Here is a 21128-nt window from a genome sequence, read left to right as displayed (position 1 = left end):
AAGCCATCCTCCGGGCTCAGCCTCTGGAGTCGCTGGGACAACAGGTGTGTACCACCATGCCTAGCTAAGTTTTTAAATTTTTTAAGAGATGAGAGGGTCTCGGAGAGATGAGGGTCTCTAGGCCGGGTGCGATGGCTCACGCCTATAATCTCAACATTTTGGGAGGCCCCGAGGTGGGCAGACCACCTGAGGTCAGGAGTTCAAGACCAGCCTGGCCAACATGGTGAAACCTTGTCTCTACTAAAAATAAAAAAAATCAGCCGGCCTTGGTGGCACATGCCTGTAATCCTGTAGCCTGTAAAACCACTCGGGAGGCTGAGGCAGGAGAATCTCTTGAACCTGGGCAGCGGAGGCTACAGTGAGCCAAGATCCTGTCCCTGCCCTGTAGCAAGACTGTCTCAAAAAAATAAAAAGAAAAAAGAAAAGGCCAGGCACAGTGGCTCAGGCCTATAATCCCAGCACTTTGGGAGGCCGAGGTGGGCGGATCACCTGAGGTCAGGAGTTCGAGACCAGCCTGACCAACATGGAGAAACCTCATCTCTACTAAAAATTCAAAATTAGCTGGACGTGGTGGTGCATGCCTGTAATCCCAGCTACTCAGGAGGCTGAGTCAGAATTGCTTGAACCCAGGAGGTGGAGGTTGCAGTGAGCCCAGATCACACCATTGCGCTCCAGCCTGGGCAAGAACGAAACGCCACCTCAAAAAAATAATAAGGGAGGTGGTGGGGGGCGTCTCCCTCTGTTGCCCAGGCTCGAAGTGCTTTTATTTAGGCTCTTCGTCATCACAGCCCAGTGTTAGCTGTCAGTCTTCAAGTGGTGTCGTCTTTGTTCATGCTGCTGAGGGACAGCCCTGATAAGCTTGCAGTGAGGCAGCTCAGAGCTGGGGTGCTGGGGGACAAGCGGCAGAAAGGATGGGACTCTTTAGCCATAGGTATGGGGAAGGGAACAGAAGAAAAGGCTGCTGCAAATTCCAGGCCAGAGACTATGCTGGACTCAGACCCAGTGCCCACCTGATCGCCGCACCCTGGAAAGCCTGACTACCCCTGCCAGGCCAGTGACACCCACATGGCCCTCCATGTAGGGAGCCAGGGGTGGTGTGGGTACAACAAGAACTGAAGCTAGCATCCCACAAGAGAGCTGGACTGAGCGGTCCCCTGTGCCCAGCCCATGGTCACACACACAGGCTCTGCATCAGCGTAGTGCTCACACCAGCGGAAAGCTGGACCCATGGCACAGCCAAGGGTTTTGGCGATTTTTAACAACACTCCAGGAGTTAGGGTTCTTCTGAGTATGTTGTCAGGTTGCCTGTGGACTTTTGTTAGAAGGAATTTTAGTGGCTCCACAGCCTTGAGGCCCTACTGTGCGGAGAGGACAGTGTCCACAGATACCTGCCCAAGGATTGGGACCCCACACACAGCCAAGGAGTCTGCAGCACCCCCTCTTTCTATGTTTAAAGGCAAGTGTGAAATGACCCAGTCAGTAGTAATTCTCAATTAAGCTCTCTCTTTAAAAAGTGACTGGAAAGTTTTCTAAGATCCACTTAAAGGATTTATGGCCTAGATGTAAAAAGATTCAGTTAAAGAGAAATTTATGTGTCGACCTTATTTGCAATCACAGTACATGTCATTTTAATGTAACAGTAATAAGTGCACATCTTTCTTGGCAGCTATTGGTTTTCCTTTTCTTCTTCTCCTTGATGGGCCTGCTGTCGTCACATCTGACCCCGAACGTAAGTCAGACCTTACCAGCTAAGGTGTCCTCTCCTGTGTGCGCCAGGCAGGGGCTGGCTTGGAAGCTCGCTGCCTGAAGTCAGGATTTCCATAGCAGCTCAGAAGCTCCCTATGTTTGCAGAAGTATGAGAATTCCCAGGCCATGGGCCTTTCTTGTTTTTTTTTTTTTTTTGAGACAGTCTCGCTCTGTTACCCAGGTTGGACTACACTGGCACAGTGTTGGCTCGCTGCAATTTCTGCCTCCTGGGTCCAGACTATTCTCTTTTCTCAGCCTGTTGAGTTGCTGTCTAGGATTACAGGCATGCGCCATGAAGCCCAGCTAATTTTTGTATTTTTTAGAGACGAGACCAAGTTTCACTGTGTTTCCAGGCTGGTCTTGAACTGCCCTCAGTGATCTGCTCCTCTTCGGGCTTTCAGAGGGTTGGGGGACCACAGGCATGAGCCACTGCATCCGGCCCGTGGGCCTTTCTTTTCACATTGATTTCAGGACGTGATATGGCGGCCTGGTGTGTGAGCCCCTTCCGTCCACAGACCCCTGTGCTATCTTTTGTAGGTCGTCACCAGTTCTAAGACTTCCAGTAAGCACTGGGGAAATGCCTTCTGTGAGGAGGGCCATACTCCCCCACCCACGTGAGCACAGCAGGTCGGCCCTTCTCAGTGTTCCTCTTGCACGGTTTACAGAGCGCCCTGGGCCCACTCAAGGCTTTGGATGTTTGTGCTGCAGTCCTCGAGTGTTTAGAGAAGAGGAAGATATCCTGGCTGGCGCTCTTTCAGTTGACAGAGAGTGGTAAGAAAAACACGGAGCACTGCTCTTTTCAGAGGCAACTTTCAAACGAACGGGCCCTCCTTGAGGTTCACTTCGCAAATTCATTTTTGAGTTTATCCTCTGTCTTAGTTGGTAAGCTCCATTTCTTGTTCAGAGCAGTAAGATAACTTTACCGGTTCACTGGTCAACCCTAGGACTCACAGGCCTGTTGTGGACACTGCCTCACTCTGCCCCGCACCCCCGCTCTCCTGCAGGAGGGTGACCCCCCCACCCGTCTTCCCCCAATTGCTGACAGGTGCCCAGGTGTCCTCAGCTCAGGCTGTTCACCCCACACCATGACCCTAGCCAAGCCTCCTAGAGCACACATTCCCATCCTAGGGGTGTCCCCCAGCACTGCTAAGAGGCAGAGATGTCCAGAATTGTCTGAACCACCTCTTGGTGTTGCAGACACCAGGCTGGGGTGCCTCCTCCTCCGCGTGGCCCCGGATCAGCACTCCAGGCTGCTGCCTTTCGCCTTCTACAGGTAACTACACAGCCGTGTGTGGTCGGGGGGGGGGGGGGGGGGGGGGGGGGGCGGGCAGTGTTTCCCAGACCCCTATCTTAGCCCCTATGGGTCTCCCACCAGATGGGAAAGGTGGCCTGTGCCTCTGCCCCACCAATGAGCAGGTGTACCCTGATATCACCTGTAACCATGTCTTTACCTCTAGTCTTCTCTCCAACTTCCACGAAGACGCAGCCATGAGGGAAGAGGCCTTCCTGTGTGTTGCTGTCGACATGTACCTGAAGCTGGTCCAACTCTTTGTGGCTGGGGATACGAGCACAGTTTCACCTCCAGCTGGCAGAAGCCTCGAGCTCCAGGGTCAGGCAGGTGCCAGTCCCATCTCCAGGGGAGCTCCCCCACCTGAGGTGCAGCATGCAGATGGGAGGGGGGACACCAGCCCCGTCTCAGTATGCCTTCCAAGGTGTGATTTTGCCTGTTACTCTCTTTAGGGCGACCCTGTTGATCTGATAACAAAAGCTCGCCTTTTTCTGCTGCAGTTAATACCTCGGTGCCCGAAAAAGAACTTCTCACACATAACAGAGGTAATGTCAAGCTGCCCACCTTGGGGACGTGAGAATTCCCAGCTGCCTGGGCCATGGGCCCGCCTGGCGGGCAGCATGACTCCGCTGTCCTGCCAGCACCCCTCCCCTGTGGGCTGAGTCCCTGCTCTCTCCCAGCTGCTGGCTCATCGTGGAGACTGCGACCCGGAACTGAGCGCTGCCCTCCGGAGCAGGCAGCAGGCTGCGCCTGACACTGACCTGCACCGGGAGCCTCATGTCTTCTGACAGGACCTGCCAGTGCACACCAGCCCCGCTCCTTTGTAAATAATTTATTACAAGTGTAACATGGAGCTCCTGTTGCACTGAAGAGTGGATGATGAATCTCCTCAATTGCTTTAGTGGGGAAAAGGAATCCATTATTTATAAACTGCCTGGCCCAAAGTCACTTCAGTGTTTGTAGGAAAATAAACCACTGGTCCCAGAGCAGAGAAAGGCTACTTGATCTGTACCCCAAGCCCGCCTGCACCACCAAAGCTGGGCCACATCCTCTGACCCTCCTACAGGGCTTCACAGGAAGTCGGTGAGGCTGACACGGCCCTGCAGAGTCCAGGCTGCTATGGGTCCCATCCTCACTGCTGTCCTCAGGTGGGCTCGGGCTTCACCGCCTGGCCCTCTGCAGTTCCAGAGGGGCTAGGTGGCCCGGGGGGTGGCTCTGCCTCCAGGGGCAGGGCCTTGTCCTGGGTCTGTGTCAGTGGGTGCACCATGGACATGTGCACGTTGAGGTTGTGGGCCTTCTCAAACCGCCGGCCACACTGGTCACAGGCAAAGTCCAGCTCAGTCTCAGCCTTGTGTTTGGTCATGTGGTACTTGAGGGATGCCCGCTGCCTGCACTGGAACCCACAGACCTCACACCTGAGGGACAGAGGCACGTGAGAAGGTGGTTGGGCCAGCCGCAGCCCTGGGGCGGGCCGGGCTCACACTTACTGCAAAGGCTTGGCTCCCGAATGTCGCATCTGGTGGACGAGGAGGTGCTTCCGCTGCTTGAAGGTCTGTCCACACTCGTCACAGATGTAGTTCCGCACCTCTGAGAGAGCAGAGTCCAGTGAGTACAGGCCCCTGATGCTCCAACTGCCCGGTGGAGGGGGGCGCGGTGGCGTGGGGAATGGCAGTCTAAAACATCACAGCTGAGAGGATCACACTTCAACATGTGGTAGGAACAAGCAAGGGGTCTCTGAGGCCTAATTTATTAATAAGTAAATTGCTTGACAGGACCATCACACGGCTAGGTCTTCCCCATCATCAGCCATATACATTTAAGGACAGTTTTTTTTTTAAGATGGAGTTTCGCCATGTTGGTCAGGCAGGGCTTGAACTCCCGACCTCAGGTGATCCGCCCGCCTTGGCCTCCAAAGTGCTTGGATTACAGGTGTGAGCCACCACGCCCGGCCTTAAGGATGGTTTTTAAAGGAAATTCAGAAGCCACCTATTTCCTTGACCACAACTTCTTGAAGCTGTGAGAGGGGCCATACTCGGTATGCATGGCCTTACTTGCTCCATGTCTGGACATGCATACTCGCTCACCCTATGCTGTCCACATATCTGTCAAGCCTGAAATAGCTGAGCAAGACAGACTTTTCTGAGGTAAACCTTACCCTGAGGTCTTACTCTATGCTGTTCCACTTCAGAAAAAAAAAAAAAGACTTGAGTCTTGCTTACTCAGTTGCCCAGGCTGGGGTGCAGTCGTACAATAATGGCTCACTATCACCTCGAACCCCCAGATTTAACTGATCTCTTGCCTCAGCCTCCCAGCTACACCCTGCTAATTAAAAAACATTGGGGGCCGGGGCCTGGTGGCTCACACCTGTAATCCCAGCACTTTGGGAGGCCGAGGTGAGCGTGAATCACCTCAGGTCAGGAGTTTGACCAGCCTGGCCAACATAGCAAAACCCACTTCGCTACTTTAAAAAAAAAAAAAAAAGGCATGGCATCGGGTGCCTATAATCTTAACTACTCGGGAGAGGAGGCTGAGACAGGAGACTCACTTGAACCAGGGAGGCGTGGAGGTTGCAGTGAGCTAAGATAGTGCCACTGCACTCCAGCCTGGGCAACAGAGTTAGACTCTATCTCAATCAATAAATAATAATAAAACTTTTGGTAGAGATGGGGTCTCACTGTGTTGCCCAGGCTGGTTTCAAACTCCTGGCCTCCAACAATCTTCTGCCTCAGCCCCCAAAATGTTGAGATGACAGGCGTAAGCCACCACACCCAGCCTGATGTCAGGCGGAGAGTCTGAATAACCAAAGCCAAGGGAACGAGTGCCATCAGCAGAGATGGGGGAGAACACTCAGCCAACATGGCAGGTGCCAGGAAAGTGGCTTCACTGAAATCCACAAGGTGATCCAGCAATAAAAATAAATCCTAATGAGAAAATACTTTCTGCAATAAATTGTTCTTTAAAAAGCTCAAAACCAAGCAAAACTACATATTTAGGGATCAATACACAGTTGTCCTCAGCTGCCTCTTCAGGGGTCTCGGGCTGCACCGAGGACCCCCCCTTACCAATACCAAAATCTGCTCATACTACAAACACCCCACAGAGCCTGCACATATGAAAACGCGGCCCTCTGTATATCAGGGATTCGAGTTCCTGACCACAGGTACATGGGTGCACACAGTTCAAACCTGCCCAAGCTTCAGTCTGAGACCAGCCTGGCCAACATGGTGAAACCGTCTCTGCTAAAACAAAAGCTAGCTGGGCTTTATGGCAGGCGCCTGTCATCCCAGCTACTCGGGCAGCTGAGGCGGAAGAATCACTTGAACCCGGGAGGCAGAGGTTAGAGTGAGCTAAGATCACACCCCTTTTTAGTCTGGGTGACAGCAAGACTCCATGTTAAGAAAAATGTATCAGTTTTGAGAAACTGCTGGGAATCTGGGAATTCCTTCCATCATGGGGAACGGCAGAGTCACAGACCCCTACTCTAGCCTTCATCTACCTACGTGACTTGTGAGCACCCGAGGCCTTTAGCCACCCAACTCCTGGGGCAGGGGTGGGTGTCACGCGTCCGCGGCAGCACCTGTATGGATGAGCTTCACGTGGCGCTGCAGGTAGCGGTCGATCATGAAAACCTTGTTGCAGCCCGGGTGGGGGCAGGGCCGCTCCCGGACCTCCTCGTGGTGCTCCTTGATGTGCTTCTGCAAAAGAGACTCAGTGAGATCCTCAGCCTCACCTGGGCCAAGCCCCAAGGGCCCTCGGGTAGACTGCTGACCCAACTCCTCCGGAGACACCACTGGCTCCACAGCTTCACCAAACTTCTGGACCCCCAGGGGGTATCTCCAGTCAAAGTCTGGGCCCACACCTACCCCTCGGATGTTGCCATTAGTCTAGGTCATGAGCCTCCTTGGGCACAAGTCTGAGTCAGGTCACACTGACAGCTGCCAGGCCCCGGTCAGGCACCATCATTGCTCACCTTCATGCCATCGGCGCCTCGGTACACAGCCGTGCAGCCCTGGTAAGGACACTTATAGATGGTGGGAAGCTCCTCCCTGGAACAAACACCATGCATGAAGCCTCAGCCCCGACGGGGGGGGGGGGGGGGCAAGCCCCGCACTCCAGGCCTCACCTCTCACAACGAAGCTTCTTTTTCCACCCCGGCTTGGGTCCGGGCTTCTTCCGAATTCTTGGTTCTTCAGACTTCTTGGCTTCTTTGCTTTCAGTCTTCTTACCAGAGGCCCTGAAAAAAAGAGGTTCCCATATTCAGTGGCTTCTGATCTCTGCAAACATTTCTTGCCTGTCCTCCAGCATAAGAGATGGTTTTTCTGAAGCTTCCCTGAGGGAGTTGGTTCTGTGCTGACTAGCCCCCAAATCTAACCGTAGCCACCGAAGCCAGAGCGACTCTGGCAAGGAGGCCTCAGGAGCAAACGTAGCAGAAAGCCAGGGAGCAGGGCACAAGTCCATGGAGCGACCTGCTTGCTACATGGGTGAGTTCTCAGAACTGAAGCTTCACCCCATTCTACACACCAAACCCAAAACTGGAGCTATCAGGAAAGACGGCACAACAGGGATGCTCTGGGGGCCACTCCTCACCAAAACACCCTCACGCTAGAAAAGAGCTCAGAATCCACTCTGAGAACCTGAGAGCCTGATTCCAAGCTCAAGGCACCCAGGCAGGGTTTCAGAGGAAGAGGTGCTGTTCCCCCAGGAAGCAAGCACACAGCAGCTGCCACCCCCCTTCCTCAGCCCTGCCTCCCCTGCAGGGAGCCCAGCCTGTGTTCCTGGAGCTGCTGGCTGGGGCCATGGTGGGCAGGAGATCTTGTCCTCCAAAACTTTAGGGCCGTGCCAATTTAGTTGCTCTGGCAGGTCCCTGAGGGGCCAGCAAATGCAGCAACTTCCCATATGTGTATATCGGAGACTTAAAGGGGGACAGGCTTGTGTCTGCCTTTTGGATCCAGATAATTAAGGAAATCTCTGTCGGGAACAAAAGGGAGATTCCTGACCATGGTAAAGGCTCTACGTGAAACACCCACAGCAGCCATCACACTGGATGCTGAAAGACTAAAAGCTCTTTCTCTGAGATCAGGAAGAAGACGAGGATTATCTGACCGCTGCTACTCAGCACAGTACTGGAGACCCTAGCCAGACTAACCGGGCAAGAAACAAAAAACACTTGCAGAAAAATTGTATTCACAAATGACATGACCTTGTATGTAGAAAACCCTAAAAGATCGACATACAAAAAACGTGATTTCAGCAAAGTGGCAGAATGCAAAATCCATACACAAAACCCAATTATGTTTCTACCTACTATCCATCAACAACCAAAAGAAAGAAAACAACCGATGCACAATAGCAACAAAAAGTAATTCACACGGCAGTGGCTCCACTGCTGATCCCAGCACTTTGGGAGGCCGAGGTGGGAGGATGGCCTGACGCACAAGGCTGCCATCAGCCGTGACCATGCCGGTGCAGTGCAGCCTGGACAACAGCGTGAGACCCTGTCTCTAACTGCCCTTCTCTAGAGAGTGCACTGAAAAGGACTGTGGACGTACTGCTGCCCCTTCTCTCCCCGACCTAGCCACATGTCCCTTCACCTGCCCTGCCTTGTTTGAGAGTGACTGGCACGCTGCTCCCACAATGACCACTTACTTCCTAGGCACAGGAGGCTTCAGACCACCTGTAGCCTCTGTGCCCTCGGGTTTGGGATGGGAGTCCTCCCGCACAGGGGTGGACCGTGCTCAGGCCTCACCGCTGCTCGTCAGTCCTTTCACCACGATGACACAACCGCGGGCTGCAACCAGAGCCCCAATGAACACATCACTGAGGTCCCTTCTCACCTGCCCCCGGCTGAGGACCCAGGCAGGCATGCCTGCTAGAACTCTACGGCCAGCAGCAAGACGACTGCAAGGTGGCACATGGGCTGGGGGCTGTGCAGACGCCTCTCTAGGTTCCCAAGGGGTCTCACTGTAGCAGCTGAGGAGCCACATGCCCTGGCACTTGCCACAGTCAGGAGGCCACGTGTGCTTCCACCCAGCCCTGCCTCCTGAACAGAGCAGTTTCCGCTCAACTCACTCATTTTACTAGCAGCCTCTTAAAACATGCCTCGTGTCTCTGTTCCAAAGCACATCTTTGCCGCACTTGCACTGCTGGAGTTCCAAGGGGCCTAATGACACAGCAGCAGGGGCTCAGCAGAGAAGACCCTCCCTTCCTGAACCTGCCTCAATCTGGAAAAAGGGCTCTCCTGTACCCTCCCATCCCAGCTCCCAGCCCTCCTCACACCAATGGCCACAGACCTTCTGGGCAGCAAGCCATAGACACACATTCTCGGGTGTCCTGGGATTCAGACTCAGCCGGGGGAGGTCACAGGACAGGGAGTATGGGCTTCAACAGCAGCCATGATTCCTGGGAACAAACCCGAGGGTAGGGACCCCCGGGGCACCTTCTCTAGGCCTGACAGGTTTTCTGTCCACGCTGAGGCCGCCGGAGCCCCCCTGGCCCCACCCCGCCTTCTCCAGGCCTCCCACACTCCTGTTTCTCTTTTCATAAGTGAAACCGGCAGGTGACCTCTCAGTCTTCGATGCAGGGCTCTCTTGCCTCCCATGGTACTCAGAGCCGCCTGCTCTCTGCATCTTTGTTTTGGACTGTGAAATGCTAAGGAAAGGGACTGGGTCAGCCACCAACTACCTGGGAGTGTTCTGGGTATTCCTGGGTACAGGGTTGCAAAGAAACAGCACAAGTGAGAAGCAGCCCTCACTATCAAGGCCTGTGTCCTAACTGAAGAAAGAAAACACGAATCCCCAAAAACGGAAGGTCAAAGCAAGGTCACAGAAGTGATTCAACAATAAAGTAAACCGGCCGGGCGTGGTGGCTCACGCCTGTAATCCCAGCACTTTGGGAGGCCGAGGCGGGTGGATCACGAGGTCAAGAGATCGAGACCATGCTGGTCAACATGGTGAAACCCCGTCTCTACTAAAAATACAAAAAATTAGCTGGGCATGGTGGCACGTGCCTGTAATCCCAGCTACTCAGGAGGCTGAGGCAGGAGAATTGCCTGAACCCAGGAGGCGGAGGTTGCAGTGAGCCGAGATCGCGCCATTGCACTCCAGCCTGGGCGACAAGAGCAAAACTGCGTCTCAAAAAAAATAATTAATTAATAATAAAGTAAACCATGGCTGCCTGGCTAGGGAGGTCAACGACAGGGTCAGAGCTGGGAGGATGACAGACGGTGGGCTGGCAGTTCCAGGGGGACACTGGTGTGAACCCAGAATAGGACTGGCAGAAGGGACGCAAGAGCCGCCTTGTGAAGCAAGGCTAGGTTTTGTCAAAGGGAACCCCTGCCATCCATTGCTGGGAACCTGAGGCAGGAGGACCCACCTTCTCACCTGCCCCTCCCCCTGCCTCCCAGCTCACAGATTGGAGGCCACATTTGACTGTGCTCGGGAGATCCGGCCACAAAGAGTGAACTGAGGGTAGACACGGCAGGGAGTGGAGGCTCTGCCTCCCCTGCCCCTCCAGTGTTGAGGCGGGTGTCTAGATCACACACGTGATGCCTCCACCAGACTCACTCACTTCCGTTCTGGGTACGGCTCAAAGGACTCGTCTGAAGACTGCGCATTTTGCTTCTTGTCGTTTTCGTCTTCACTCAGGAAGTCTCTAGGAATTAAGAGAGACTCTTCAGCAAAGCCCTGGGCAGTGACAAAGCCGCAAGACTTCCTGCCTAAAGACACCACGTGGACCCCCATGTCCCCCGTTTCAGTTCTTCTGAAATTGTCTTCAGAAGTCTAAAATCTCCAAATTTCCAATCCCATTTCCAAACACAAAGGGCAAGCTGGGCTCACAAGCCAGCAATCCCCCACAAGCCAGGCGCTCCAGGCACCCGGACCCTGGTCTTGGAAAAAGCCCTTTCCACCGCAGTCTGGAAGGGCTAGAGCCTTGCAAAGGGGGCTTCCTGATAAGCAGACTCAGAAACCGAGCACCTCACCTGTAATTGTGAACCCTTAATGCAGCTAATGGGTTTGCCATCAGCCACTTCTAAGTTCACAAAAGCAGCCGGTGTTGTGGCTCACACGTGTTATCCAAGCACTCTGGGAGGCTGAGGGAGGTAGATCACCTGAAGTCAGGAGTTTGAGACCAGCCTGGCCAACACTGTGAAACCCCGTCTCTATTAAAAACACAAAAATTAGCCGGGCACGGTGGCACATGCCTGTAATCCCAGCTCCTCAGAAGGCTGAGGCAGGAGAATTGCCTGTACCAGGGAGGTGGAGTTTGCAGTGGGCTGAGATCACGCCACAACACTCCAGCCTGGGCAAAAGAGTGACAGTCTAATGGCCGGGCGCGGTGGCTCAAGCCTGTAATCCCAGCACTTTGGGAGGCCCAGGCGGGTGGATCACAAGCTCAAGAGATCAAGACCATCCTGGTCAACATGGTGAAACCCAGTCTCTACTAAAAATACAAAAAATTAGCTGGGCATGGTGGTGCGTGCCTGTAATCCCAGCTACTCAGAAGGCTGAGGCAGGAGAATTGCCTCAACCCAGGAAGCAGAGGTTGCGGTGAGCTGAGATTGCGCCATTGCACTCCAGCAGCCTGGGTAACGTGAGTGAAACTCCGTCTCAAAAAAAAAAAGTGACAGTCTAAAAAAAAAAATTTACAAAAGAAGAAAAAAAAAAAAAATTGTGGCCTTCATCCTAAAACGTGAGTTGCAATTTCATCTCCTGGTGGTCTTGGGGGCAGCCTCAGCCACCACAGATGCCTCCTGGTACTTCCAGGATTTCATCACTGGACACCCCACTGGGATTGCCCCCAAAATTGGGCTGTCCTCATTTGGATCAGGTATGTCTGCTTTGCAGCCAAGGTTTACAGGGGAAGGTGGAAAGGGTGTGAACCCCTGTCCGGCACAGCTGCCCTGAGTGCCGCTTGGCTGAGAAGCAGGGGATTCCCAAGGAGCTCACAGACACTGATGGGGTCCCTTCTGAGAAGTCCTGTCCACAACCACCACCTCAGGAAGCCTCTGCTTGAGGTCACAACAGTGTCATATTCAAGGGCTAGTCAGGCTTTCTCAACTCTAGAAACATCTGGAGCAAACACAAAACTATGGCCTTAAAGGAGTAGCGGTAACCAAGGACCCAGCCACAGGGTGGTTTCAACAAGCTCATTTCTGTGCTGCTCTGGGTTAGAAACCCTATCAGGCTCCCTCTGGAGCTGCACCAGGTCTAGGGGGTCCTGTGGCACCTAGGAAGCCAGTAATCAGGGACAAGAAGCCTCGGAAGCTCCCCAGCCACTCCTCTCCTCCCACCTCGAGAGGAGGCACATCCCAACCATGACATGGACAGCCGGCCCCTGCGATGGCTGTTTAGTTTTTGAAGAAGAAATTTTAGGCTATTTAAACCCACTCTTCTCTCACCCCTCAGAAAGGTCACTGAACTCGTCTTTTACCCGATCATCCGAGGTTGAAGATGGAACCTGCTTCTCACCCAACTGCCCTGAGAAACAAAGAACAAGGCTCCCGTTACCCACGTGGAACACAGAAAGGCCTCACCTGCAAGGAGGCACGACTTGACTAGAAGGGAGCCTGGGGTCCCCCACCTTCAAGTTCCCCCGACCTTGGCCCCATCCCTGCCAAGGGTGCTACGTGGCCTCTGATCCTACCAGCCCCACATCCAGAAGCGCACAGGCAGCAGCAAGCATCAGAACCCCCAAGAGCAGCAGAACCAGAAAGCCCAGTTCTTCCACAGACTCAGGTCTAGTCCTCCTCACATAGCCTGGACCTGGGGGATGTTCTGAGACATTTAAAAAATTACCGTTGTTGGCCAGGCATGGTGGCTCACGCCTGTAATCCCAGTACTCTGGGTGACCGAGGAGGGAGGATCACCCGAGGTCAGGAGTTGGAGACCAGCCTGACAAACATGGTGAAACCCCGTCTCTACTAAAAATAGAACAAATAGCCGGGCATGGTGGCAGGTGCCTGTAATCCCAGCTACTCAGGAGGCTGAACCAGGAATAGTGCCTGAACCCGAGGGGCAGAGGTTGCAGTGAGCCACAATCACACCACAGTACTAAAGCCTGGGCGATAAAAGTAAGACTCTGTTTCAAATTAATAAATAAATAAGTATCAGAAAAGTATGGGAACTTACTTAAAAAAAAAAATTACTGTTCCCTTGGCCGGGTGCAGTGGTTCACGCCTATAATCCCAGCACTTTGGGAGGCCGAGGCAAGAGGATCACTTGAAGCCAGGAATTCAAGACCAGCCTGAGCAAAATAATGAGAGCCCCATCTCTACTTATTTTAAGTATTAAAAACTATTGTTCTCAATGTACTGCACACAAGTTTAAAAAGCCAAGCAATTCTAAGATGTGACACTCACAACCCTGCCCCATCCCCGAGGCCCCCTGAACCACACCATCTCATTTGTGCACCGTATCCAGCTGAATCATCTTAGCCATCTCAGGCAGCTGCATTTTTGCTTAGGACAGAGTCTTACTCTGTTTTGGGATAGTCTTGCTGGAGTGCAGTGGTCCAATCTCAGCTTACTGCAACCTCCACCTCCCAGGCTCAAGTAATTCTCATGCCTCAGCCTCCAAAGTAGCTGGATTACAGGTGCACGCCACCACACCCCGCTAGTTTTTGTATTTTTAGCAGAGATGGGGTTTCACCATGTTGGCCAAGCTGGTCTTGATCTCCTGACCTTAAGTGATCTGCCCGCCTCAGCCTACCAAAGTGTTGGGATTACATGTAGCTGCGATTTTTGGGAGCTCCACTGAGGACTCAAGGTCAGAGCTAAGTGCCCAGGTGGGACAGGTGCACAGAGCACACGCAGGGCGAGAGGTTGGTGGGAAACTGGCCGCGGCCCTCCTAACACAACATCCAGGAGCAGCCGCACCAGCCCACGGTGCTGAGGGTTCTGGGGCCCAAACAAGAGCTCTGTATTTCCCCTCAGCCTGTCAGCAGAGAAAGCTGCGCCACCATGGCCCACACCAGGGCACCACCAGGCAACTGTCTGAGTGCCAGGAAATGACCTGCAGCTGGCCCAGGGCAGCAGCTACAAAGGCAGTGGCCGCTCTCTCCCCCACGTCCACAGACAAGGCTCCATTATTCTCTTCCTCAGTCCCCTCAGCTCCAAGCACAGGCTTAAAGACTAGACAGCTAATGAACACGTGTCTCTACGGAAACTGCAGGAACTGAGCTCTGCTCATGAGATAGGCTGGCCACCCCTCCCTGCTCTTTGGATGTGGTAAGCTGCCGCAGGCAGAAGCCCCAAACCCCCCCGGCCCCTCTGACACCACACCACAGCCACCACCCAGAGCAGTGGAGATATCCATTTTCTGCCGAAAACCCTGCCCCGTGGAGGAGCACAGATCCTGGTCTAGCACTGGCATGAGGTGCCTCCTACCTGGGGCCCCGAAGAGGGGCAGGCTTGGTTGAGGTGGGAAGCCCCGCCTGGGCCCTGCCGGGTTGCTCTCTGAAGGAGGCTGGGCCGTGTCTGTGCCGGGCAGGGTCCTGGTCTCAGGCCCCACTGGGGTCCCTGTCCCTCTGCCCTGGGAGGTTTGAGGGGCGGCCCCAGGGTTGCAGCCTCGGTGCTGGGGCAGCCGTGGCACCGTCTCCTTGTCCCATGGCCACCTGACTGCCAGTGTACTGTCCAGCAAGAAGGCCTTGCAGCTAGAGCTGGAGTCCATGGTGTAGTCGTGGCCCTGGTCACAGCCCCACACGGCCTGGATGATGCCACAGTACTCAGAGGACAGCGTCCTCTGAAGGTGGGGCAGGGCCCTGCAGCTGGCCGCATGTCCGTGCACCCACCCCACCAAGCCGTGCAGGCACTGGGGGCTCGATGTGATCAGATCCACTGCAGAGAGTCAACAGAGATGTCAGTTCCATGGCTGGCCAACACCCAGCCCACCGTCCACCATCCACCGGGGGAGGACTCACCCAGACACGCTCCCTCCTCTGCCCCTGTTGGGGGCTGGGCACCGACCCTGCAAAGATCAGTGTGGCCATGAGCAGGACCAGCAGGCGAAGACTCACGGCGCTCCCCATACAGGAGCCTCTTGAGGTCTCAAACCAGCGGTCCCCACAGGGAACCCTCTCCTCTCCCCTCCCCGCAGCTCCCCCGGCTCGCTCACATCGGTCCCAGGGTATTTGCGCTGAGCTGGGCATGGCCCATTCCCCCACCCAGAGGCTCCCGCCGAGGCTCGCCCTTGTCCCTCTCTCAGCACGTGTCACTCCACAGTGCTGACGACCTGAACGTGACCTAAACAGGCTAGAGCGTACCTTGCACAAGGCTTCCGGTGGCCCGTCGGGGAGACATTGATCCTCTGCAGGAAGGACTTGAGGAGGCTGTGGCACTGGTAGAACTGGGTGTGGCAGCTCTTGCAGACAAACTGAGATAAGCTGGGGTCCTGGCGGACAGCCACGCCCAGCAGGCGCTGGAAGTCCCTGACGAGGACGCGCTCCCCTGCAGACGGCCTCTCCACGCTGGCTCCGGGCGCCCTCTCGGAGATGCTGCGCAGGCTTCTCGAGGAAAACTTTCCGTGGCAGAGGCGACAGTGCCCCATAGTGACAGCCTGGCCTGCTGCACAGAGCGGCAGGAAATATTAGCAGCACGCAAAGGAGGCGGCTCCTGAGCGCGGGGTGTCCTGGACTCGGTCCGAGCGCCATGCCCGCACCGCCCTCCACAAGGCCCCGGGACAGACAGCCGCCCTGCGGGTGACGTGGCCGCTGGTCCAGGACGTCTTCCAAAGAGCTCTGAAGGCCGCCAGGGCGAAGCGACCTCGCGAGTGAAGCCTGGAGCTGCACCCTCCTCCCCGCGACCGCGCGCCCGGGGCAGGCGCTGCGCTCTCCAGGAAACGCAGCGGCTTCCCGCCTGCCCAGTGCGGACGCCGCCACCTCCTCTCCTGCTCCCGACAGGACCCGAGGCCGGGGAGGGCGACCTGCCCGCGGCGACGGCGCCTCTCACGCCGGGTCCCTTCGGACGGAGCGCGCGCGCCGAGGCCGCGCCGGCTTCCGGGCAACTCCGCCCACCCGCGGTCCCCGCCGCGACCCCCGCCCGCCCCGTCCGGGCCCGGACGCACCTGCCTCGTCCGTGCCGTCCTCGCCCGCGTCCCCGCAGGCCCCCGCCGGGCCCCAGGCGCGCCGCGCCGCCGCCCCGCCCACCCTCGGCCCGCCGCTGCGGGAGGGGCGGCCCCGAGCCCAGCCGTCGCCGCCGCCGCCGCCCGACGCTCCGCGCTGCCGGCCCGCCCCAGCGGACAGGAAGCGCCCCAGCCGGTCCCGCTTCACAGCAGCGGAGAACGGACGCCACCGGACCCCGCGGGTGCTGCCGGGTGCTGCCGGGTGCTGCCCGGCCCCGCTCGGCCCCGCTCGGCCCCGCTCGGCCCGGCTCGGCCCGGCTCGGCCCGGCTCGAGGTTCCCGAGGACCAGCGTCCGGTCCTCCAGGCGCGCTGGAAGCGAGGCGGGCGAGGGGCGGGGCGCGAGGGGGGACGGGGCGGGACCCCGCCGGCCGAGGTTCCACCCGCGGGGCCCGCACCCCCGCTCGCAGCGCTCCCCTCTCCGGCCCGAGGGCTGCCCCCTCTGCCCGCCGCTGCCGCCCACGGGGCGCGGGCCTGGGGCGGGGCACTGAGCGGAGGGGCTCGCCGAGACCTCCCGACGAGCCCTCCAAGCAGAGGCAACCGGGTCCGCCCCGCCTCCTACCGTGGGGGACGTGGGCGCGGGCGGGCGCCGGCCGAGGCGACGCGGCGGCGCGCAGGTGGCGGGCGGGCGGGCGAGAGGGAAGCCGGGGTCTCACGGAGAGGGAGGCCTGGCTGCCGCGGTTAGACGCCCAGGGCAGCTCCGGGAGGGACCCTTCTCGCCCGCCCCGTCTGGAGGAGCCGCCCGAGATGCGTCGCTCCCGCCGTTGACACCCGCGGGACCTGAAGTACGCGCGGCGGGGCCCGCGGCCGGAAGTGCGCTCGCCTGCCTTCCGGCGGTCCGCTGCTCCGGCGGCTTCCGCACCCGCGCCCGCTGCGTTCCGGGATCCCGCCCGCCTGCCCCGCCCCTCCGCCGCCGCCGCCGCCTGCCCCGCCCGGCGTCATGGCCGCTGCGGCCGGGGACGGCACGGTGAAGCCGCTGCAGAGCGCCATGAAGCTGGCCAACGGGGCCATCGAGTTGGACGCCGGCAACCGGCCCCGGGTGAGGCGGGGCGGGGGCGGGGCTTGGCCGCCGGGGTGGCCCCTGGAGAGACCCCCGCCCCCGGAGGGCGAGGACGGGGCCGGCGCGGGCTGGGGGCGCGGGGGCGGGCGCCAGCAGGGACCCCGGACCGCGGTTCCCGGGCGAGGGTGGGGCGGGGCGCGGCGGGCGTCGCCCGGGCCGCGCGCGGTGACCTTGGGCAGCGCAGCGCCCGCCGCCTCGCCTCCCCTCCCGTGGCCGCGCCGGTGCCTCCGGGCCGGGCTGCACCTGTGCGGGGGACGCGGGGCGGGCCCGGGCGACCCTCCGGACCCCGGGTGGCGGGCGGCGCCCGCGCTCGTGCGGATCCGGTGCGGCTGCCCCGGGGCGGCCTCCGAGGGGCGGCCTCCCGAGGCGGCCGCAGGCCGGCTCCCCGGCGACGCTGTGTGCCGTCGCCTCCCGGGGCCCCGGGAGGGCAGCGCAGGCCGAGGGGTGGTCCGCGCCCGCGCCGGGCCGAGGCCAAGGTGAGGAGCCGGCGCCGCCACGCCGGCCGCCCGAGGAGGGAAGGAGCCCGCCTGTGCCCAGGAGACGCCTCCTTCCCGGATCTGCTGCTTTCCCCAAGCGGGTTTTTAGGGCGGCGGCCCCCGCACATCAGAACTCCCGCCTGGATGACGTTTGTCTTTCTCTCTGAGGCACCGACTTCGTTAACGATAGGTGACTTAACGCCTAGGGATCAAACAGCGAAAACACACCGTATTGCCGGCGCGGGGGCTCACGCCTGTCATCCCAGCACTGTGGGAGGCCCCGGCGGGCGGACCACGAGGTCAAGAGATCGAGACCATCCTGGCCAACAGGCCGAAACCCCGTCTCTACTAAAAATACAAAAAAAATCAGCTGAGCGTGGTGGCGCACCCCTGTAATCCCAGCTACTCGGGAGGCTGAGGCAGGAGAATTGCTTGAACCCGGGAGGCGAGGTTGCAATGAGCCGAGATCGCGTCACTGCACTCCAGCCTGGGGGACAGTGCGAGACTCTGTCTCAAAAAAAAAAAAAATCGAGACCATCCTGGCCCACATGGTTAAACTCCATCTCTAAAATACAAAAATAGCCAGGGTGGTGGCGCACGCCCGTAATCGCAGCTACTGGAGAGGCTGAGGCAGGAGAATTGCTTGAGCCCGGGAGGCAGCTGCAGTGAGCCGAGATTGCGCCACTGCACTGCAGCCTGGGCGACAGAGTGACACTCCGTTGCCAGTGAGTGAGCCAGTGCCCGGCCACCTACGCCGTCCCTTTAGTGGTTTCCAAAAACCACTGAAACAAACAAACAAACAAAAACAGCACGCTGTGTTCCTGATGATCTTTGCCTTGCTGGAGGCGGGCCGCACAGCCTTGAAACACAACAGCCAAGTGTTCTAGGCTCCTGCGTGCATGGGGAATACTTAACTCCGGTTCTGGGAAAGGGATTTCTCAGAAATTAAGCCAGGAAGTGATCAAAAAACCTGCAGCATTACTCCTCTGTGTCCTCTCAGGAAGTATGTTTTAAGCCACTGATTGAATCGCCCTTGAGTTGCACAAGAAGGAAACTAGTTTCACAGGGTAAAAAATGACAGAAGCTGCTGAAGTCGCTTCCCCGGGCCACTAATTGAGAACCCCAGCTCCTGTGCTGGAGAGAAAGGCAGTGAGAGGAGGAAGTGAAGTCCAGCTCATCCCTGGCTCTCTCTCAGGCCCCCACTTCCTTTCCAAGTCTGGAGGGCTGTGAACTGCCTGTGCCATGGGCAGGACACCACTGATCAGACCACCGAGGCTTTCCAGCTGCAGCCCCTCACTGAAGGCTACGTGTCTCTGGGTGCAGCTTAGAGATAAGCAGGTGGTGGTGTTCCTTGCTTATCCCACAAGTGCACCAGGCAAGAGAGATGGAGTCACTCCCCTCCACTGGCCTGACCCACTTCTCTTTCCTGAACACAGGAGGCATACACGGAATACCTGAGGAGCATCCACTATATCTCCCAGGTGCTACTGGAAGAAGTGGAAACCACTAAAGGTACAGCTCGGCTAGCCGGGCACTGGCTCACTCACTGTCATCCCAGCACTTTGGGAGGCCTAGGTGGGCGGATCACCTGAAGTCAGGAGTTGGAGACCAACCTGGGCAACCCCTGTCTCTACTAAAAATACAAAAATTAGCTGGGCATGGTGGCAGGAGCCTGTAATCCCAGCTGCTTGGGAGCCTGAGGCAGGAGAATTACTTGAACCCAGGAGTGAGCGGAGATCATGCCATTGCATTCCAGCCTGGGCGACGAGCAAAACTCTCTCTCAAAAAAAAAAAAAAATATATATATATATATATGGCTCAGCCTTGCCACTCCCTCCATGCTGGACAAATTGTGGGCAGCATAGTCCTTGATGGGCACCAGGCTTGGGGGATCTCCTGTATCCTTCCAGTCTGACCGGTGGACTGGCCTGCACTCAGTGTGACATAGTGACAGGAAGGGGCCAGTGTTGTGGGTAAGGTGGCGATTGGGATGTGAGAAGACATGGGTTCCAGTGGGCTGCACAGAAGCGGGGCAGCATTCCAGCACTGGAACGTGCAAAGGCCCTGAAATCAAAGGCGCAGGGTGGGGCTCTGTGCCTGCCTAGGGTGGAACTGGAGCCGTTCTGGTGTGAAGGGAAACTGGAAGAGGCTTTGAGCTTTGAGGGAGAGGCCAGCCTGGGAGTGGAGCTTCAGGTGAGGACTGAGGACGGCAGTGGCCAGACCACCCGGGATGGGAGCAGTAAGCGGCCTGGGAATGTCCCTTGAAGGTGGATCACAGCAGACTGCAGGCGCGGACTGGCGAGGGGGCAGTAGAAAGCTCCACAATGATTGTTCTTACTTCACACACAAAAAGAATATATATATCAAAAAAAGGAAGTTCGCCGGGCGCGGTGGCTCAAGCCTGTAATCCCAGCACTTTGGGAGGCCGAGGCGGGTGGATCACGAGGTCAGGAGATCGAGACCATCCTGATCAACACGGTGAAACCCCGTCTCTACTAAAAATACAAAAAAAAATTGGCTGGGCATGGTGGTGCGTGCCTGTAATCCCAGGTACTCAGGAGGCTGAGGCAGGAGAATTGCCTGAACCCAGGAGGCGGAGGTTGCGGTGAGCCGAGATCGCGCCATTGCGCTCTAGCCTGGGTAACAAGAGCGAAACTCCATCCCAAAAAAAAAAGGAAGTTCCACAACAAACACATTCAGTCATTCAGTTTGAGGAGTGCAGCCACTCGATGCAGGGGCACAGAGGTCAGGGGAGCTCGTAGGGAGCTGTGAGCTTGGCTGAGCTCTGTGGCTCCAAGATTGAGGAGTTGGGAGGAGGACTGGCAGAGGATCCCATGGGGAGAGCAACGTCCCAGAAGACAGAGGAACTCCAGGGGCCCGCCGCATCTGGCAAGGTGGCGATGGGGATGGGTAAGGGCAGTTTTCGGGGGTGTCGGGGGCTAAATCGGGGGGCGGGACGAGAAAACGGGAGTGCCATGTTTGCTGTGAAAGGCCCCAGGGAGGTGGGTCAGGAGCTGGGGTGCTGGGTCCAGGGGTGGGTCCAGGGGTGGGTCGCAGAGAGGCAGCTCCCACAGTGTGGAGGTGGGTGGGGCAAGGGGCAAGTCACAGCGTGCAAAAGGACTGCGTGAGCATGTCCATGGTCCTGAGCAGAGGGGCTCCATGCCAAGCCCATGGGAAGGCGGGGCTTTGGGTACACACAGCCAGTGGGAGATGGGCAAGGAGATTCCCCTCAGCACGTCCTTGTCTCTGAAATGGCCCCTTCCCAGAGGGCTGCGGCTGCACGTGAGGCCCTGAGTGAGCGGCAAAGGCCCTGTTTAGGGTCCAGGCTCTCATGGGCCTCCGTGAGGGGCACATGGACTCAGCAGGGTCATGAGGTAAAACCAGGGCAGGTGATTAGAGATGAGTGGTTGGGGGCTGGCCCAGGGTCAGTAGCGGTTGGGGGGGGG

At 57.5% G+C, this 21128-nt stretch overlaps 3 protein-coding genes across 25 annotated transcripts in view; 2 read left to right on the top strand and 1 right to left on the bottom strand.

Moving 5' to 3' along the window:
• FANCA (FA complementation group A) overlaps positions 1-4022 on the top strand; it is an 83627-nt gene extending 79605 nt beyond the window's left edge. For 13 of the 15 annotated variants that reach the window (XM_032284748.1, XM_032284752.1, XM_032284749.1 and 10 more), the window contains 5 exons: positions 1667-1729; positions 2412-2517; positions 2944-3019; positions 3204-3360; positions 3487-3716. In XM_032284748.1, the coding sequence (XP_032140639.1) occupies positions 1667-1729; positions 2412-2517; positions 2944-3019; positions 3204-3360; positions 3487-3696 (612 nt within the window). In that variant the 3' untranslated portion in view covers positions 3697-3716. Of the gene's footprint in view, positions 1-1666; positions 1730-2411; positions 2518-2943; positions 3020-3203; positions 3365-3486 lie in introns of all 15 variants that reach the window. The other 2 variants (XR_004270680.1, XM_032284747.1) reach the window with 2 other exon arrangements.
• Positions 3857-16729, bottom strand: ZNF276 (zinc finger protein 276). 2 transcript variants are annotated; one of them, XM_032284772.1, is made up of 11 exons: positions 16709-16729; positions 15293-15593; positions 14951-14997; positions 14418-14867; positions 12432-12510; positions 10601-10684; positions 7158-7268; positions 7005-7080; positions 6612-6729; positions 4522-4621; positions 3857-4449 (listed from the first exon to the last, which is right to left on the bottom strand). In XM_032284772.1, exons 2-11 carry the CDS (start codon positions 15574-15576, stop codon positions 4179-4181), a joined length of 1620 nt encoding a protein of 539 aa, XP_032140663.1. In that variant the 5' UTR covers positions 15577-15593; positions 16709-16729; the 3' UTR covers positions 3857-4178. The 2 variants fall into 2 exon arrangements, with proteins under 2 accessions (XP_032140663.1, XP_032140662.1); XM_032284771.1 differs by lacking the exon at positions 16709-16729 and adding an exon at positions 16093-16142.
• A 31-nt stretch (positions 16730-16760) lies between these two features.
• The window catches only part of VPS9D1 (VPS9 domain containing 1), a 13782-nt gene continuing 9414 nt past the window's right edge, over positions 16761-21128 (top strand). For 7 of the 8 annotated variants that reach the window (XR_004270682.1, XM_032284767.1, XM_032284766.1 and 4 more), the window contains exons 1-2: positions 16761-17185; positions 19119-19194. Coding sequence is in view for 7 of the 8 variants with exons in the window: in XM_032284767.1 (XP_032140658.1) it covers positions 17087-17185; positions 19119-19194 (175 nt within the window). In the remaining variant the exon portion in view is untranslated. Of the gene's footprint in view, positions 17186-18325; positions 19021-19118; positions 19195-21128 lie in introns of those variants that run through there. The other variant, XM_032284764.1, reaches the window with a different exon arrangement.

The sequence above is a fragment of the Sapajus apella genome, unplaced genomic scaffold (genome assembly GCF_009761245.1).
Source record: "Sapajus apella isolate SASKATOON/1434 unplaced genomic scaffold, GSC_monkey_1.0 scaffold15, whole genome shotgun sequence".
NCBI lineage: Eukaryota > Metazoa > Chordata > Mammalia > Primates > Cebidae > Sapajus > Sapajus apella.
Note: the sequence above shows the minus strand (reverse complement) of the source record. Positions and strands in the feature narration are given on the sequence as shown.

Excerpts from the sequence above, each read along its gene's own strand:
- ZNF276 (XM_032284772.1), bottom strand. The coding sequence starts at position 15,576 with ATGGGGCACTGTCGCCTCTGCCACGGAAAGTTTTCCTCGAGAAGCCTG. Across the intron at positions 12,511-14,417 it reads GCCCCTCTTCGGGGCCCCAG|GGCAGTTGGGTGAGAAGCAG; the intron begins GTAGGAGGCACC and ends TTTGTTTCTCAG. Across the intron at positions 4,450-4,521 it reads TCGGGAGCCAAGCCTTTGCA|GTGTGAGGTCTGTGGGTTCC; the intron begins GTAAGTGTGAGC and ends TCTGTCCCTCAG.